At 38.4% G+C, this 21,020-nt stretch overlaps 1 protein-coding gene across 1 annotated transcript in view; it reads right to left on the reverse strand.

The window, feature by feature from the left end:
* NPAS3 (neuronal PAS domain protein 3) overlaps positions 1–21,020 on the reverse strand; it is an 861,019-nt gene that overhangs the window by 66,997 nt on the left and 773,002 nt on the right. Inside the window, 1 exon segment of the mRNA XM_017961099.2 lies at positions 897–1,015. Within this exon segment, the coding sequence (XP_017816588.2) occupies positions 897–1,015 (119 nt within the window).

Here is a 21,020-nt window from a genome sequence, read left to right on the forward strand (position 1 = left end):
ACCATCCCCGATAACACAACAGTCACCTTAAAGAACTGAACTATCAGAAGTTCTAAATTCTAAAGCTGGGGAAGGTCACAACGGCTGGCCACATTGATGGCATATGCCATTTCTGTTTGCCTTCCCACAGATAATCAATATTGTTTGAGATTGGTTAGTGTGTTGTAAAATTGATAAGATTCAGGTTGCCAAAGGCATTTCATGAATTTCATAGGTCTTAATTTATGTTGCTATAGTAACTGAAACATTGGAATTTCCTGAGATTAGAAAGCTTTTATATCCTTAACCTTAAAATGATGATAATGTAGAGTTGAACTGTGGACTTGGTATTTGCTTGTGAGGAACTTAAGTATATCGAGTATTCTATGAATGCTAAGGTGTGACTGCATGTTCCATAAATACAGTTTCAAAATTCAGGTTTCTAATATCCCACCTGATTTTCTCGTCTATGTGTATAAATCTCGGTGGCTAAGATGTTATTAAAATGGACAGCCTTTCTCTAAAGAGAAAGGGAGAATTTGAAGGGGAAAGCGAGAGAAGTGGAACTCTCCTAAGTGGCAGTTCTAGAGCACTCATCTTAAGGACTGATATGAAATTGGCTCACCTTCTCCATTAAAGTGAATTTCCAGCAGGTGCTGAAGCACTTGGCATATTTTTAATCAATGTTTTAAGAAAAGACACTATATTGGGGCTTTCAGTGCACCAGCAATGTCTGAAGTGAGAAGGAGAGGTGTAAAGAAGCTCCTGCCTTGAGTCAGGAAGATGACTAGGAATCCTATGCGCTCCTCAAGATCACATGTGTTCATTATATGGACCTAAAGCAGCTGGAAAATTCAATGCAAAATATCTAGGACTGGCCTGAGACAGCAATGTCTCCCCTCCCGGAACCAGCTTACCTTATATCCTGATGATTTGATGTGCACACCGCGTTTGGTCAGAGTAGATTTCATTCGGATGAAAAAGGAACGCTCAAGAGTGTTGTCAGTGGTTAGCAGACTGGGGCTGGTTGACTCCACTGAGGAATACAAAAATACAGACACACATGATTTAGATCTTTACACAGCCCCTCACAGCTACAGCTCAGGTGCAATCCTTGAGTTCACTAAAAATAAATGACTGATGGGTGCTAAGAGCAGTAGTAATCAATTTACCTCATTTAGAAAATGTTTACTTTGCAGAAAATAAAAAAGAAAAATTAATGTATCTAGAGTAACCTCGTTCCAGTTTCTAACAAGAGCTTTTCAGGCCTTTTCACTTGCAGCAGCTGTCTAAGTGGGGTCTAGTCGTAAGTAAGTGAAGTTTACTTGAGGCTGGGCTGGTGCACATGGAGAGAACTGTCATGAAAAACAAGGACCCATAGATTTATGAGGTCAACCAAGGTACAGGCAGAGATGCTTCTGATAAAGGGTAAGGAAGGCTTGCTCTTTGTTCTCCCCGAGAATCCATTCTTGTGCCATTTGCCTACTGGGAGTTCGGGATTCACTCTCAAGGCTGGAGATCATGTCCTGACCAATGTCCTCACCCCTCGGAGCTGGTTTTCTTCATCATGGGGAGTAAGAAGCATAAATAAGACATGGAGGGATAAGAATGGGATGTGTAGACAGAAACAAAAACTACTCACGATATCAACTTTCCATTCCTATCACTTAAGAGCAGCTTTCAACCCCAACCCCCCAAATAGAAAACAGTCTGTTTTTCCACTTCTCTGCTTCTGATATGAGGAAACAATGGTTTCCTCTCTTAAACAAGATAGTCACTCTTTCCTTTTATAAGCTTTTAGACTAAGTAGAATGTTTTTGTTTATGAAACTTAAAATGGTAGTTTGCAGTCTTGCTGATGTAAAAACACCTTTATGCAAACACGTCAGAAGGCAATGTAAAAATCTATTTTCTTTAAAAACAAGCTTCCAAGGTATTTTATAAACTTAAGTGTTTTCTGGCAAAGAAATTAATTTGGGGTTTTAAAGTCTAATAAATACTCTAATTTGTACTCTTCTTAAATGCTATTTTAAAGTTTTTCTTATTCAAAAGTTAAAAAAAAATTGTCCAAGAAACAGGATTTCTTTTGAGTAGCCCTATGCTAACGCTTATTTTCTCTGGAGTAGGGGTAAAGAAATATGTGTAACAAAGAGATTTAAGTATATGTGAAAACAGTTATTAACAACAGAAAAAATGGGCAAAACAAGTTTTAAATTTTAAGTTATGAAATGCATTCCATATATTTCTAAGGGTGAATAATCTCTTTCATATTAAACTTGATGCTCAGATGAAAGAAGAATGAATGAGAGTTACTGTAATAACAGAAACCTTGCTATCTGTGGTTTGGGGCTTTTCTTATATCGTTTTTATCTTAACATGACTATGTTTTCCTATTTTTATGGCATTTCTATTCTGGGGTATTGGAATCACTGACAAGTGTCCCTTTCTTATGTGTCTCTCTTAAGGTTTTCCTCTTTTTTTTTTTTTGTTTTAGAGAGCATGAATCTGATGTCATTTTAAATGTACAGCTTTTTATCACTCGAGGGAAAAGCAGAGCCATGTTATATTTAGTACTTTCATTTCTTCTGATTAAATATGAATTACTATGAAATTTTTCTCATCATCTAACACGCCATAATACGCCAACAGCTTTTTAATACACTATATAAGCACAAACTTCTGCTCTAAGAGTTTAATTTGCCCCTCTAATCCAATCACATCAACCTTATTTCTCTTATCAGAGATTCCCATTTTGAATTAAATGAGCTCATTAGTTTTAATCAAAAGCAGAGAGATCAAAACTTAAACGTAAATGCTTTAGATCAGAACTGTCAGTCAGCCGTGCAGTTCTATTTTACTAAAACACAAGATCAGAGACCCTTAGAACCAATTTCTTCTCGTAAGGGATGCCGAGAGCTTGAAGATGCTATATCCTTTTTTTTTTTTTCCCTCCCAAGGACAGATTATACATTTAAGGTTAGACTTAATTTATAGCAGTTTTTTTCATCCTGGTGGAAATGGAAAAGTATACCAATCTACTGTTGTTCCTTTCACATTTATTGGCACTGGTCCTCAGAGACTTGAACTAACACAAAGCCATCAGAATCACACCACAAACTCAGCCTTAAAAATTCAGCTCTGTTCAGCAAGATCATGTTTGCAATTGCTGAGGAAAAATGAAACATCCCAGAGAAGTGAAATCTGTTTTAGGGCTGGGGTCTTGGAGCTCCTGACCCAGTAAGGAAGGAACTACCAAACTTGTAGAAAGGGTGGGTAATGCAGGCATTGTGAGAAATCATTGTGTTCTATATGGAACTGCACAGTAAAACACTTAGAGGGTATGTTAGAGACCACAGCATGGATGCTTCCAGCTAGGTGAAGACACAAGCTTCACGTGAGCTGTGGAGCCGATCACGGCATCGTGCCCTGAATGAGGCAGGAGTATGGTACCGTATCACGTGTTGCAACAGTAACTGCCTAAACATACAGGGGCAATGTTATTTGTACCCAGGACAACTGGTGTAAGAGGAGTGTTAAGGTCAGGTTTTGCCCCAGTGAAGCTGATATTTAAAATCAAAACTAGTCTTCAAGCTTTATTTTAAGAGCATGGGGTATGGGGAGTTCAAGAGAAGGAGACAGGGCAACCCAGAAAGAGACTGATTTCTGATGACAGTTTCTACTGAAATTCCATATGGCTTCCTGCTTCTGAGGACAGGGGCACAAGTAAGAAGCCACGTTTATTATAATAAAGTTATTCATAGCTCACACACCATGGTCATGGGTTCTCAAGGGCTAGCAAATACACTTGGTTTATCCCAGCTGTGACAATGGTGTCTCCATGTGAAAAGACAGATTATCTGCATGTGACAGATGAGAGCAGCAGCTTTAGAAGAGATGCTTTTGAACTGTCTCACGTGAGAGGCGTGATTTTGATGAAGGTTCTATTGGGTGAGATCCAAGGCAGCACAGCCTTGGTGGTGTGCGATGCCACTGTGGCACTGAAGAGAAAGTGTGTGTGTGTGTGTGTGCGCACGCGCGCGCATGCGTGCATGTGTGTAGGATGAGACGAAGAGTGGATGAGAAGATGGAGTAGTGAGAGAAGCCTCCTTAGGAATAGTGCTCTATAAAGACAGTGGAAACAGTTTATGTCTAAGAAGCATTTTAGAGTGCTTTCTAGATATGAAATGCTTTTCTATCTATCAGCTTTTTGAGGCAGGTCATAATTGTTGCATGCTCTGATAAGAAATCTGGGATTTAGAGAAGTTATATCTGCTGCCTGAGACACAGGAAAAAATCTACGTGTAAAGCTGGATTAAGTGGTCAAAGCCCAGTTGTGCCCAGCTCTGCCCTATAAATTATAAACTAGGAGCTTAAAAAAAAAAAAAAAAAAAAAAAAGGACGTACACAACTAAAAGCTGAATAAAGAAATATACTCTATTTGGCTCAATCTCAAGGTCTCAACTTTTTAATAAACCTAAATTATCTCAGCTCTTGAAATGTCAGTTTTTGCATATTTTGTAAAATTTACAGGAAAATTTACAGCAAAAGTAGTAATAATTTTTATGTTGGCAAATGCCACCATAATGTGAAATGATATCTGAATTACTCCACATCTGTTCATGATTCCCTAGCTGGTGGTGTGGTTGCTGTTCCCCTTCTTATTATGTAGGGGCAGGAGGAGGTAAAGAAGACAGAAAGAGGAGGTGTCTGAGAGCCATCTAGTTCTCACTGGGCTGAAACTAGGGCCAGGTTTCTTTGGAATAATTTCAGTATTCTCTCCAGGGTCTCTATAAGAGTATGAAGCCAATGCCTTTAAAGAGGGCCTTTTCTCTCTCTCTCTCTTTTTTTTAAAAATGAGTCAGGGTCTTGCTCTGTCACTCAGGCTGGAGTGCAGTGGCGCGATCATAAGTTAATGCAGCCTCAACCTTCTGGACTCAGGCTATTCTCCTGCCTCAGCCTCCTGAATAGCTGGGACCACAATTGCGTGCCACCACACCTGGCTATTTTTAAATTGTTAAATGTTTTTTTAGTATTTTTTGTAGATAGGGTTTCACCATGTTGCCCAGGGATTCACCAGCCTTGGCCTCTCTAAGTGCTGAGATTACAGACGTGAGCCACCGTGCCCAGCCAAGAGCCTTTCTTTTTCAGTATGCTTCAAGTACTTTCACTATAATTAAAGTGTCAGAACCCTCCAATCGCCACCAAATCCTGATGTGTGAGGGAGAAAAAAAAAAAAAGTTTTGAGAAAATGTTATTCCTCAAAAGTAAGTAAGGTATTTTTCCTTTTAAAGGAGAAGTGGAGTTGCCATAGGTTGTTAAGACATGAAGTTAAACATATTCTTTTCGCATGTCACTGCCTAAATGAATCTTTTCATTTTTAGGTGTTCTGTGCACACAGGACGAACTGAAGAGCAATTACCCAAAATGACTTGCACAAGGCAAGAGAGGTGTTGGTTCATTTTGCAATGATCCTGATAAAGCCAAATTGTTCCACTGGCATATGCTGTCAGCCTTGCTAGAAACGGATGCAGTTTAGGACTTTAGAATGAATATGTATCCACTGGGATTTGACAAGTTGGTTTTTTCCTTACAAAATTTTTCCTTATACATGAGAGGACTGCACTTCCTCAGCCACATGGAGTTGGGGATGCTTGCATGGCTTGCTTTAGTCAATGAAATGTGAGCAAAAGCCACGTGTCACTTTCAGGTGGAATTTTCAAGAGCTAGTTATGATGGGCTGCTTTCTCTTTTCCTCTGTCGTGGTGACTATTAACAACTTCACCAGCCTGAGTCTTGGAAGACAATGTGAAGCAGGACCCCTGCCAATCCTTACTGAAACAGATCTTTGTTATAATTTGGGGATTTTTTTTTTTTTTTTTACTGTAGCATTAAGTTAGCCCATACTGACTAACACAAATACCAAGTCTTTATTATTTATTCTTTATTTAAGTCAGTTATATTTCCAAGTTCTCCCAGATAGGGGCAGAGCAAGAATATGACAAATGTTTGACTCCAAAGGTCATGAGGTTGCCAATATCCTGTTCTTACAGTTATTTATATACTTATTTTATCTCCATTTAATCTCTCTTGCTAGATATTTGAGGGCAGCAGGGCTAAGATGAGTCTAACTTTGATGCTGTATAGCACTTAGCATGGTTCCTTTTATACATGTATCCAGATAGCTACATCTATCTATTGATAGAATCTTTACTCTGGGTATATTATTATTATACGTCTATTTATATATGTGTGTATGTCTGTGTATATATAGTAACTAATATTCACTAAATACTGAATTTAATAAGATCTTCCCAACCTAGTTTCCGAAAAGCAGGCCAAGCATGGTAAAAATAAATCTTTCTCATAGAAATTATCCCAGAGAATTTTATGTTTATCCAGAATGACATCTGTGGTAATTTTTAAATGCTATGAATTCTTCAAAACTCTTCCTTCTAAAAGGTGGAGCTACTACTTCTCCCCTCGAGTGGGTGTGTGCTAAACTTGGTGACCTGCTTTTAATAATGAGCATATGGTGGAATTGATGGTGTATGATTAGCACAGCAGCTCCCTCCCTGCTCTCTTGGGTCATTCACTCTGATGGAAACCAGTTGCGATGTTGGGATGACACTTAGGCAGTCAGTCCTATGGAAGGGCCAATGTAGCAAGGAACTGAGGCTTCCTACTAACAGTCACTTCAATGATTTTAGAGCTGGATCATCCAGCTTTAGGTGAGTCTTCAGATAACTGCCTCGGCTGCCATCTCAATTGCAACCTCATGAAAGACCCTGAGCCAGAGCTACACAGATCAGCTGCTCCTAGATTGCTAACCTGAAGAACCTATGTGAGATATCTTTGCTTTTTTAAAGCTGTCACTATTTGGGGATAATTTGTTATCCAATAACAGACAACTCATATAGCATTAATGTAGAATCTCTTTTTGGAAAAATCATAGCCTTTTTTGGATACGTGATGATCATGTTCATGGATAAAACTATGTGGCCCAGTGTGTCAATAACTGGTTGAATTTACATGTGTAGGGCACACTACCTGAAATGTTGATTTTTATAAGTAGGGTGTGTATTTTCAAAGGTAAATGCCCAACTGATTTTTTTAAAATGGGAAATTTGCAAAAGATGTGATCAATAGTGCCATGTACAAGACTATGAGATATTGAAAGAAAGGAATGATTTCTTATTTGTTTTTTGTTGTATCTCTTTACTGTTCTCCAGTCTTCCTTGTGCCTAGGATTGTGCTTTACATAACTAGGCATTCAGTTACACATGTCAAAATAAAGTGACATCCAGATGCTTTCTTTTAAGAAGAATTCTTCACTTTATCCCTGTCACTCTCTCACACACCAAACAATATCATGTCCCAAGAAGGCTTTTTCTCTTGAGGGGAGGGGATCATTAAGTCCTCTCCTTGTATTCATCTCTAAGGAAGTGTTTTCTGCAAAGTGTTCTTTTGAGAGTTCTAGGCCAGTGGGTTTGGTAGTTAAAGGGGGGTTGGCCTGATTTCTCCCAGAGTTAGAGAATACTTTGTTCTCTGTCTTTTGAGAGTTGGTTTTCATCCCACTGGCCTGACTTCTACCATGTGCCAGGGCAATTCTGAAGCGGGTAGCGGCTCTTAGTATACTAGAGTGTGATCCTTGGCCACTGGTGGCGAGGCAGTGCCTTTTTCTGCAGTCACAAGTTATACCGCCCTTTGCAGACAATGCAGTTGCAGCCACTATGGCTCAGCAGTCAGACTCTATCAGCTTCGGTGCTTGCTCTGGAGTCCAACAAAAAAGTCTGATATATTTAAATCTCCTTAGGGCTGATTCCTGTCCCTACCCAATTGTGAGTTTTCAGCATTGTTTACAAACTTGTGAATTATTAACTGAAACTCTAGAGCATAGCTGTGAAAAGAATTGTGATTCAAAAATGATGTAATAACCTTCTTTAACAGTAACATTAAAAATAACCCACCTAAAAATACGAAAATAATAATCTGCCAACCAATGCCACCTGTCAGCATAAACTCCCTGGCACTATCTGGCCTGTCTCGAATGAGAATCGTAATGCATGAGGTTGCCTTTCAGGTTTCTTGCTCCTGGCAGGGGTTACTACTTGGTGAGACTGTCCCCTGAGGGAGAAGAGAGTGTTTGCTGGCTGCCTGCTGCTCTGCAGTTGGTGTTTGGATGATACCACTCTGGGGAAATATACACAGTGTCAGAGTCAAGCTGCTACCAGTGGGTGTTTCTATACACAACTACTAGCAACAGGAAAGTTCAAGGGGGAAAAACTGAGTATTGTAAAGATTGCCTTTGAGAGTACATGATATCCAATATGACCCATTCTGCAGCAGGCTATGCACTCCAAAGGATGTGCCACATGAATATTGCAAGTGAGTGTTTTAAATCTTATTGGAAACTCCCTATAAATGTTGCCACTTGAGGGATCTATTCTGGGAGAAAAATATAGCATGTCCTCCCACAATGCTGCGTGGATTCCATTACCAATATTGCATATGGGATCGAGTGTGGCAATGCTTTTATCACAACTATAAAGTGGTTATGAGCCAATTCTTCATATAAAACATAGTCAATAACATTGAGGGCTTTCCCTCCTTTCTGTTTCTTTTATTTCCTTCCTTCTTTTTCTTTTCTCTTTTTTTTTTTTTATGACAAACACCATGTCAGACAAAGGGCATCAGGACTTAGTCTTTGTACTACAATACAAAATAACAATACATAAACACCTTTGTGAAGGCAGCTCGAAACCCCATGTTTTCTATTAAAAAGTCATGTTCAATCTTCACTGTTGATAGAACTGAATAGCTAACACAGAGAACATTGTATATCAGAAAGGTCAATAGTTATTATGAGCTACAAATATATTTTTTTCTGTCCTTCAGGCTGTTTAGCGCGTATCACAGCATGAGCAGCTGTCTCCTTTAATGCTTTTAAAATTAGAATCCCAAAGAGGAAGAAAAAATTATGGTTGCAATGATTGCTCTTTGCTTTTGTAAGTTTACTTTAATATACTATTTTATATACATGAATCTTCTGTGTGGCCTATCCATGGGGCAGTAGCTGGTTGCCAGTATCCAGCTGAACCGCCATGTTTATTTTTTTAACATTCTGGCCAAATCTCCATCTCAGGCACAGATGTTGCCCACATACCGTATTTTAAAACGGAGTTAGATAGAAGAGTCTGGTTACAGAGGCACTTGCAAACACATATACATGCATTCTGCCTTTTCCTTGCTTTAAAGCTCTATTACTAACTACAATACCATGTGATGAGGAACTGCTATATAGCACAGGGTGAAAAATCAGGCAGTGATTCAAACCATTGGTACGCAAGTATCACTCTCCACGTGCAGGCATGTGGACTGAGAGTGCACCTTTTAATATTTTAAAGGTTGATCTTCTGGCTGTCCCTGGAACTTCTTGCCCTTACTCAGCACATGACCCTAGAAGACAATATTGAAATGAAACCCATGTAAGCACACATCAAATGTTTTACTATAGCTCACTTCTTCCTTGTTCAGTTATTTGAATAAATACTTGCTGAGTAACTAGTGGTCTGGAACCATTCATAACAGTGCTTACCTTTTTTAGGGGAGGAGCAACAATAAAATAATTTCAGGTGGTGATTAATGCTATAAACAATAACAGCGAGTAAGAGACTAGAGAGTGATGGGAGCCACATTTTGGTTGGGTGGTCACAAGGGCCTCTCTGACATGGTGGCATCTCAGAGGAGACCAAGTCATGGATGTCTGGGTGAAGGAATCACGTCCATCTCTGTGCTCATGATTCTCATGGTAAATTTATGGCTCAAAACTGGTAAAAGGCTTTACAGAAAGCTATTTGTTGGATAGCTATGCAGTAGTGACTGTGAAATTCTAAAGAAGTTGTCTTGAATTTTTGTCCAAGATTAAATTATTTGCCTTCAGTATATGACTTGACATATAGGCCACCAAGGAAATAACTAATGGGCATGATGGATCAGTGTGTCCAATGCTCTCAGCTGTACCCACTGGGATTGTCAAGTCTTTAGGGATCTCCAGAGAAAGCAGCTTCAGTCAAAAAGTGGGATAAGGATACAGTGAATAAATGATACACTTCTTTTTGGAGAATTTTGGGGGGTGAAAATAGAGAGTTGAGTATGTTTACTGATGGAGAGGCCAGAGCTTAGAGTTGTTTACATTGGAAATGCTAATTGAAGAATTTAAACCCTAAGGGATATTGAATTAGTAACAGAGAAAGAGAAGTGAGCCTTTGAAATGGGGGAAATAAAAAGGAAGAATAAGAGAAGGTGGGAGGTAGAGGGAGAGAGACAGGAGTGTGACAGAAATGGTTCTGAATAACTTACCTTCAATAAAGTAAATAAATTTCAATAAAGTTGTTTGCTGAGATAAAGGAAGTAGAAGAAGGACAGGGTTTTGAGAGCAAAGAAAGCTATGAAACAGCCTGTGTAGGGAAACCACCTGGGAGCAATAGAAAATAAGCACTAAGATTTTTTAGTAGCTAGAAGTTGCCTGGCTTCAATTTCTAAAGATGGGACCCATGACAATGGGAATGAAAGGCAACAGGATGAGGGATTCCAAAGGGTTAAGTCAAGTGAAAACTGGTGACATGATGAGCTGGAGACTAGGAAAGGATGGCAGGACAGGGGTGTGGTGACATGAGAGAGGTAGGCAGTAGGGGCTTTATTCAGAGAGTGAATTCTGAGTATTATTTACTGCTTGAAAAAAGTTTGTATAAATACATATGTTCATAGAAAATTTTGAAAACATGAACTATAAATAAGAAAACTTAAAAAAAAAATCCCCATAATGTTATCACCCAGCTATAGTCACTATTACTAGTGACCCCACTGTGTTTTCTTGCAGTCTTATTTACCATTTATTGATAAATTTATCTCAAAATTGGGATAACACCTGTGTCTGCCTCATCTTTTAATGTTAAAAAGTCATAGCTTACTATGTGGTAATAACCATACTTTTATTAGACACTGTTAGGGCAATAAGTGGATGCTGGGGTTCTAGGGGCCTTGGCTGCAAATCAGTGTTTTTAAACAAATTTTTAAAGAACATTACAGTATCTGTATTTGTCCATATTATCACATCACTTTCAAACACACTATTTTTTAGTGGCTATGCAATATTTCATTGCATGGTGATGAATTTCTTTGAAATTAATGTTCTTTCAACTTTCTTATCTCTTAGGGTGAATTTCTAGAATGAGTATGTCTGGGTCTAAGCTTTTAAAAAAGCTCTTAATACAAACAGACAAACTGATTTCCAGAAAAGTTGCACCATTCCAGTTTGCGTGTCTCTCAGTAATATTTAATGGTGTTCATATTATTGCCACCTTAAAAGATTTGTTTTTTTTTTTTGAGAGTAAACATTAATTTACCAGAAGATAACATATTTACCAGAGTCTCTGTGATAAGAAATGTGTAAAAACATCTCACATGTTTTTAATATGCATTTTTTTATTTTTATTTTTGAGATTGGTGTCTCACTCTGTCACCCAGGCTAGAGGGCAGCTAGCTGTAGCCTCGACCTCCCAGGCTCAAGTGATCCTCTGCTTCAGCCTCCCGAGTAGCTGGGACTAGAGGGGGGCGCCACCATGCCTGGCTACTTTTTGTGTTTTTTTTTTGAAGAGACAGGGTTTCATCATGTTGCCCAGGCTGGTCTTGAATTCCTGGGCTCAAGGGATCCACCTGCCTTGGTCTCCCAAAATGCTAGGATTACAGACATGAGCTGCCACACCTGGCAATTGGCATTTTTATTTCTATTGAGGATGGATTATGTTTTAATACATATTTATTGGCCAGTTGAATTTTTTAATCACATATTTATGTTCTCTATTTTGTAATTGGGTTTTTAGTGTTTTCCTGATCAATCTGAATGAACTACATATATATTAAGGATATTAACTCTGACATATTTCCTGCAAGTACATCCCATTTTTTTGCCTTTTGTTTATGATACACATAAATGCATATGTTCTAAAATTTTATTTTGAGTAGTCTATACCTTTTTTCCTTTGTGACTTTTGCTCAATTTTTTTAACAGGTGTTTGAGATTTTGAAAACGAAGCCTGGTTAAAGTCCAAGGTTTGATCGTGCTAAGAGTGCTAAAGGTAAGATAAAAAAATTGATACATATTTTTAAAAGTTTTGGCAGTCAAGGAACTATGTGTTGAATGGTTACCCATCATGGAAACTCTCATTCTTACATCTGTTTGCCTCCTTGAGCTGAGGGGTTCACAGGAAGGCTGCAGAGCATGAGCTGACATCTCTGGGGAAGGTCAGAGAGTGATGTGAGTGGTGATAGCCAATGGCATTAAGAACAGAGAAAGAATGCTTTTTAAAAAAAATTTTTTTTAATTAATTAATTTTTTTTAGAGGAAGTATTTAAGCAAAGATCTTAGGGAAATAGTGTGGAAGTGGCAGCAGAAGCAGTGCATGATGACCACTTCTCTTTCATACAGGGACATAGGACTCTGAACTGGACAGTTGCACTGGAGACGGTTAGAGAGTAGTGGCTTCCAAGGGAGAAAGGTCTTAGTGAGGATGAAGAGGCAGATGTGAGGCTTGTGGAAAAGTCAGTGGCTACGGAGAGTTTACACCTAATTAGCCTTGCTGAATAAAATACAGGATACCCCATTACATTTGAATTTCAGGTAAACAACAAATGAATTTTTGTACTATGATCCAAATATTGCATATAATTCCAAATTGAACGGGGAATCCTATATTTGGTAAATCTGGCAGCCCTTTTCCTACAAGAATAAAGATTAAATGTGACCCAGAGGAAGGGTTTTGCATGAGTGCAGTCATATGCTTAACAGGGATGACAAATGGAAGAGTTTAGAAGATTGACCTGAGATACATTTCTTTAATGGAGTGAATGTTGAATGACTTTGGAGCTTTCTCACTGGAAGGTACTAGAGAACTACACAATTATTGAGAATTCAAGTGAAATCTGGTGTGATGATATGGCTTTTTCAAATTTGCCATCTTAGGTATGGGGTCTGACACAATGGCCAATTTTAATTTTCCCGTGTGAGTGTGTATATTCTGGAGATAGAAAGGGTCTCAGGTTGCCAGGTCTCCACAAATATCTCCTGAATCAGTATCTTCTGTTAATTAATTAATTTTTTCATATGGGAGAAATTTGACCGGGTGGCTAGGATTTTGTTGGTTTTATTATGGCTCAATTCCAGCACATCTTGAAATGGTTATTTTTCAAATGTTTTTAGTTAGAAGTACCATATTAAATCCATCATCAATAAAGAATTGAGGGTTATTTATTGGAGCATATTCTTAGTAACATTATTTATACTTTGTAATAATTTAGAGAAGCCAGAAATGAGAGATAACCCAATAATTATCTATATCTGTTATTTTGCTAATGAATCTCTATTTTTGACATCTTTAATTAAGCTAATTTTCCTTTCTCTCATGATCCTAATAAGTTTCAATGACCACTGCTCCATCTTAATACCTAAACAAAGTCATTTAATCTTTTGCAAGAAGTAGCTCTGCTTTAAAACAGGACTTCATCATTATAATCTTGGCCAGCTAATATATGTGTAGGCATCATTTCCATATCTGAACTCGACGTTAGGTCATTTGTATACTTTCTTGAAGGCTATGCATACTCTTCCCTAGTGGAGGGGATAAAAAGCAGTCATTAAAAAAGTCCATTTATATAGCTTGCAGTTATTCTCGCTCTAGAATTACCCTCCTTTCCTTCAGTTAAAAAAGATAAAGGATATTGCTGATGGTGATGGGGAAAATAGGGTTGAAGTAGCCTTTTCTCAAACCAGGGGCAAAGCAAATTTGTTGATGTTAATTATTTCCCTTTTTCCTGCTTCATGAAACAAAGTGATCTCTTCAAATATAGCTTTCCAATGACATACTTGATGTTTTTTACCATCAACACTTCAGTGTTATGTTGAATGGCTTCTGGGTCTAAACTGTATATTCTATAATGCCAAATAAGTATTTTTAAAACTGGCACGACACATCCCTTGTTGCCTGGGAGCTGAATGCTCCCACTGCATTTGTCATAATTGTTTTTGGTTAATCCTCTCAACGGCAGGGACTCCAGGTATTTATGGTTGCCCTTGCTCTGGGTCTTCAATTATTTGACCTGACGTGAGAATGAATCCATCAGTAACAGTAGGCTGTCCTTTGCCCATTTCTCCATTTTATTATTGCATTTATCCCTAACAAACTTCATTTGCATGTCATTAGTAAAGTTCTCCGTATTTTTCAACAGCTTGAGTAGCTGCATTTTGGAAATGACATAAAGGTTCAGATCATATACGTGGTGCTTATCCTCATGTTTCTCTCAAAGCTATGGCCTGCATTCTTTAGTTTCCGTCTTAATCATTTCAGTTACAAGCAAAATGAAACCTAAATAAATTTTCTTGAAATAGTCAATGATTTACACATAAAACACTTCAGAGAGAGTACACTTTTCTTCCCTTTAAAATATTTTTGTTTCATTGTGCAAATAATACACAGGTATTACGATTACTACTAATGTTAACTGTCTACATGAGAGACAATATTGCTTTTACTCTCTTCCGGTAAGTGTTTTATGTGATTTTTTGGGGTGTTAAAATGATGCATGCTAAAATCACAAGTCTATATTCTTTAAATTATGAACATCTAATATAATTGACCAACGAGCCCATATCTAAAGCAGAAAGTAAAATACGTAAACCCAACCTAGAAAGGTCCTTATTCTGAAAGCTATGTCTTGCCCTTCAAGGTTTTTTGTTGTTGTTGATGCCAGCAACCAATATCTGCAATCCTTTCTCTAACAGAACGCCTCTCCCTGACCAGGTAAAATAGCAGTGTGTATGTAAGTAATTTAGGGGAAGACAGAGGTGGTCTTAAAGGTGAAAGAAGGGAAAAAAAGAAATTATCTTTCTACCAAAAGAATTCACTTACTTTAAAAAAGAGTATTCTCTCCTGTAAGATTTGAAGTCTCCCATTTTAGGAGATGCACGTAAGTTCAAAAATATAAAAATAACAATAGAAATTCTTACTATTTTGACAATTATTTTCCACTTTACTTTTGGCTTGTTGGGGAAGAAAGAAGACATTTAGATACATGCAGCACATGTAATCTCAGGATTTTCCATATTTATATATTTTTTTCCCTACATTGTATTTTCTCTACCCAAGAGCCCAGGCTGTTATTTTTTTTTCCTGAAGTCTGAAGATCACCCCATGGATTAACAAATGATTGAGGATTCTCTCTTAAAAGACTCTTTAAAAAACTGTCAGAATCAGCCTGAGACAAAGATTTATTATGAACTATTTAAAGGGCTTAATATATGTGTCCCCAATGAGCCCTTGGAGCAAACTAAAAAGGAAGAGTAGAATTCTCAAAGAATAGGAAAAATTCTCCAATGCCCCACTTTCTTCACACCATGATTACTGTTTACTCAAAGGATGAAATGCCTAACCTGTCACACAAAGTCTTCAGAAGCCACAGTCCTGCTGATGTACAGTCAAAACAATACAATGAAGACCGGCAGTAATGTGCTTGAGAAAGGCAGCTGTAATTTACTTTCTAACCTGTTCACTAACACACTAATGTGGCTACATCTTGTAGCAGGAGTTGATCCCTGACCCACGTAGCAATCAAACAACTACCCGAGTGTTGGCTGTCACAGAAGCTGAGACCGTCACCTTAATTATACGTTCCTGGATAACAAACCTTCCCTTAATGAGCAACTTTTCTCTTATGTGTGTTCCAACTCACCCCTTCTGTCCTTGAAAAGGCCCATTGCCAATCACTGCAGTTGGAATCTGTGAAGCATATTCATAAGTATTCTTCCTAACAGGTAATAAATACTACCTGAGCAGGCTGTTTGCTTTATGAGAATGCCAAGATATAATTAAAATTATAGCCTTGTACTCCTGGGAGGCTATAGAGAAGAATCACTCAGCACAAAAGGGAAAGTTTTCAACGTACTTACAACTAAGCTTTTTTTCTCTTTTATTGGTAATAATAATATTATTGTAATGGCTATCTTCTTTGGAACTTATATTTGGCCATGAGATTTATTCCTCTCAATGTAATTTCTACACTAGCTTTTCTTTTTTTTAGACATGAAATCGTTTTATTTTCTTATTATAAAACTCCCAAATTCTGTTGTTATCTGCCAATGATACCCCAACAATGAACACAGGCAACCAGGAGGGTCTTACAAGGAGGTTTTGCAAATACCTTGAGGAGAAAGAGTGCCTTTCTATGGAAAGAAGACCTTTAGCATTGAGGACAAAGAGCAAGACAATCTTTACCATGTGACGGTTCACTTCCCGAATGTCACTAGCTCAGTGTGAGTTTGAGACGAGTCCATCAGAAAGGCAAATGGTACAGACTGGTGATTCGTTGAAGAGAAGGAAAGGACTTGGAACCAGGTTTGTTGGTTCAACTTCCACTTTATTTTAATCTCCTTAAGACTCTGCTTCTTTTCTCTTTAAATATGTGGCTATATTTTCTCTGTTAGACAGTTTGGCACTGTTTGGTAAGGCATATATAGCATATGTATTTAGAAAATATATGTATTTAGAAAGCTCTAATGTATTTGCTTTGAGTAACAATTTACAGTGGAATATATGAACTAATCCATGTAAATCACTTAGCTTGGCACATGATAAACACCCAGTAAATGTAAGCTTTCATGGTTGTAGTTGGTATTGCTAATATCTCCACAGCTATTTCTGACATCTGTTTTTAGGCGTACTGGGTGGATCAAGGAACAGGAAAGGATAGTAACGCTCAATAGTCTGCTGAGTCTCAGAGCAGCAAATCCCATCCTGGAATAACAACAGGGGTACCACTGGGCAGGATGATGACCACAGATATGGAGAGCAGCAGTGCGCACGGGAGTTGGACATTTGCCACGGAATTGGGAAGTTTGGGCTGTAGGTCAGGCTTAGCAACTGGGGACAGCTCTACAGTCTCGCTCTGTCCCCAAGGTTGTAGTGTAGTCGTGTAAACACGGCTCACTGCAGCCTTAATCTCCTGGGATCAAACAATCCTCCAACCTCAGCCTCCCAAGTAGCTTTGACTACAGATGCACACCAGCACACCTGGGTAATTTTTTGTATTTTTCGTAGAGATGGGGGTCTTGCTATGTTACCCAGGCTAGTCTTGAACTCCTGGGCTCAACTGATCCTCCCACCTTGGCCTCCCAAAGTGCTGTCATTACAGGCATGAGCCACCGCACCTGGCAGCAGCTTTACAGCCTTACGTCAGTTATGCATCTCTTCACCAACCATTCCCTTTTCCCTAAGAAGGACATAATATTATGTGACTTGCCTAACTTTCAGAGGCTGTACAATCAAATAAATCCAGGTGAAGGTAAAGTTTGATAAATGTAAGTTAAATTTGATCAGCAAACCTTTGTTGAGCGCTTCTTAGGTACCTGGCACTGTAATACCATATCACATGTGAATCTGATTAATACTGGAAAAACAATCTATGTAAATACGTTACTACTTTGTTCTCAAAATTCAGGTGTGCACTAATACTTCAGTTTATGCTATCATCAACATGACTTTGGGTAACAGATTTCTAGGCTGATAAATTTCAGAAATGGATAGGTATCGCGAAGCTGACTATAAGATGGTAAGAAAATTTTATAGTCACAGGTTTTACTAGACAATGGTGCAGAATAAATGTGAACATGAGAAAATGTAAATGCAAAAAAAAAAAAAAGAATTACGCAAGAAATAAAAATGATGAAGAAGAAAGATGTAGGGTAGTAAGAAAGAAACTAGAGAAGACTGACAAGATAAAGACAAAGGACTAAGAGGGATGAGAAAAATACATAAAAATTACACAGACAAAGTGACAACAAAATATACAAAACAGGAACCCAGGCACATTAAGGAAATAAGGGGAAAAAGAAGAATGAAAAGAACAGGAAAGCTATTCTTATAACCACATTATAGCTTGAGTTTGCAAGTCAGCAGCTGCTGGTTCTGGGTTGCATGTGCCAAAGACCTGTGCTTTTCCCAGGCCTAGAAAACTGGAAAAGCATGAATCAACATGTATTTGGGTACTCACTTAAAAAAAAAAGATTACAAAACCAGGTATTCCAAAATTTGCAACCATTATAATTTTAAACCTCAAAGCTGGGTGACTGACTAGACTTTCTCAATAGCCATGTTATTTTGTGTATACCAGCTTTGAGGTAGAGGGGATTAGGATTAATGCCAGGTGATTTACATACACATTTAATTTAGTTGTCACAGCACTCTTTGAGATAAGCACCCTTATTTTCCCTATTTTAAAGAGGATCTGTTGTCTATGACCATGTACTTTAAAACACCCACTGTTGCTTATATAGCACGGCCTAAATGGAATCTAGATTTATTCACTGTAATTCACTTATAAATGTTTAGCTTTTTGTCATCTCTCCTGCAACATATTTCACAGTCCTTCTTTGCGCATAGAAAGAAATATATGAGAATGCAGGCAAAAAGATGGTAGGAATTTGGGGTGATTTTAATTTTTACTTTATTTTCCAGATTTTATGAAATGAGTATTTATTATTCTATAATAAAATCTATCTCTATGTTCTTAGGTTTGTGTGTTTAAGGGGTTGGTACTTGCATTATCCAAAACTTCCCTGAAATACTCACTTTCACCCTGCTCTGAACAGTTCAGATTTCAGGGAGAAGTTGCTATTGAACATCAATTAAGAGTGCTTAACTTATTCCTTCTCAGAAAAAAAGGAATCATTGTGCCTATGTCACTGAACTCTAGGACTCCTTCCTACCTTTTGTCATTGAGGAAACTGGTTTTCCTCTCCTTGAGATTTTGTTTGTTTGTTTTTGGCCATGATCAGATGGAAAAAGTCCAAGAATGCTTAGGTTATTCACAAACTTACATAATTAATAAGTTTATGTAAATCATACAGTGGTTTTCAAGCAGGAAAACGTTTCTCTGGCAAAACCCCTTCTAACAACATGAACTCCCATTCCCTCTCTACTCAGGGCCTTCTTTGAGTGCTGTCATTTTAGGAGCTAGCCCTTTACAGAAACCTGCTTTCAAAACATTTTAAAGTCATATTTTTCCCATTAAACCTTTTATAACATTTAAATGCAACACAACACTTTTTAAAAGAATGAATTAAAAATCTAAAGATTGCCGGGCGCGGTGGCTCACGCCTGTAATCCCAGCACTTTGGGAGGCCGAGGCGGGTGGATCATGAGATCGGGAGATTGAGACCATCCTGGTGAACACGGTGAAACCCCGTCTCTACTAACAATACAAAAAATTAGCTGGGCATGGTGGCGGGCACCTGTAGTCCCAGCTACTCGAGAGGCTGAGGCAGGAGAATGGTGTGAACCTGGGAGGCAGAGCTTGCAGTGAGCCAAGATTGTGCCACTGTACTCCAGCCTGTGCAACAGAGCGAGACTCTGTCTCAAAAAAAAAAAAAAATCTGAAGATTATATATGGATATAAGAAATGAGAAAATGTAAAGGAAATGCTACACAGTTGATGGCAGCTGAGGGTGCATAGAAGGATAGATAAAATGAGCCATCACTGGGTGGGGGCAGTGCTCAGAAACAACAGCAACAAAAAGGAAATGCAGACTAAAAGAAGGGGCAGAATGACCAGGAAAATACCCCAAAACACAAAAAAAGGATGAGAATTCGCTTATTTGATGTATCTAGAATAGGCAAACTCATAGGGGCAGAAAGTAGAATAAAGATTACCAGGGATTTCCAGCGGGAACAATGGGAAGTTACTGTTTAATGGGTACAGAGTTTCAGTTTAGGATGATGATGAAGTTCTAGAGATAGCGGTGGTGGTTGCACAACAATATGAATGTACTTAATGCCACCGAAATGTACACTTAAAAATGGCAAAATGACAACTTTTATGTCATGTATATTTTACCACAAAAAGGGACTAGAACATATGCTAATGAAACATGACAGACTAATGAGACAAAAAACAGAAAAAAAGAAAATAAATGCAGAAGTAGACACAGAGAAGGAAAAACAAGATAGGGAAGAATCATGATACAAAGGATGGAAAGAATGAAAAGCTGTGGTTTCCATCACGGCTAAGAGGAAAGAGTTGCTGGAGTACCACATTCCCATTATTGATCATTCACCAGATATGCATGAAGCACTGACACTCTGCTGGGCAGTTGGGATACAGAAGTGAATTGTATGGATACTGTCTCTCATCTCAAGTAGTATCTATGTGGCGACAGGTTACAAAGACCAATAAGATAGTGTCTTCCCCCAAGGAGTTCATGGGTAATTTATAAAGAAATAGAGGTGTAATGGACTCACAGTTCCACATGGCTGAGGAGGCCTCACAATCATGGTGGAAAGCGAAGGACAAGCAAAGGCATGACTTACATGGCAGAAAGCAAAAGAACATGCGTAGTGGAACCACTCTTTATAAAACCATCAAATCATGTGAGACTTATTCAACTACCATGAGAAACAGCACACGAAAAACCCACCCCAATGATTCAGTTACCTCCCACTGGGTCCCTCGCATGACATGTGGGGATTATGGGAGCTACAATTAAGATGAGATTTGAGTGTGGACACAGCCCAACCATATCACACGTGTTTATTAAACTTTATTTTGTAGATAAATTAGTACATTTAATGAGGCCCAGACTTGCGACGGGGGCTGGAATCGTAGCCCAAATTAAGCATACACTGGGACTGGCACCATAAGCCCATTCAGCACAGGTGTATAGAGCTAGCTGATCTAGAACAATCTCCCTATGTACAGGCAAGAGCAGGGGAGCGTAAGCGGCCTCCCTAGGTTTATCCTGTTCCCCAGGAACAGAGTTGGGAGTACAACTCTGAGGAGTCTCGTCACTCCCAGCCCAATGCTCATTTAATTAATATAGATTTAAAATACTGAAAAACAACCCACTTCAATTAGTAATCAGGACAGTAAATGTGATTCACACTATGCCATCAAGTGCCAAGGACTTATTGAAATAAAGAGAATCAGAGAGGGTTTACT

The sequence above is a fragment of the Papio anubis genome, chromosome 7 (assembly GCF_008728515.1).
Source record: "Papio anubis isolate 15944 chromosome 7, Panubis1.0, whole genome shotgun sequence".
Taxonomy (NCBI): Eukaryota; Metazoa; Chordata; class Mammalia; order Primates; family Cercopithecidae; genus Papio; species Papio anubis.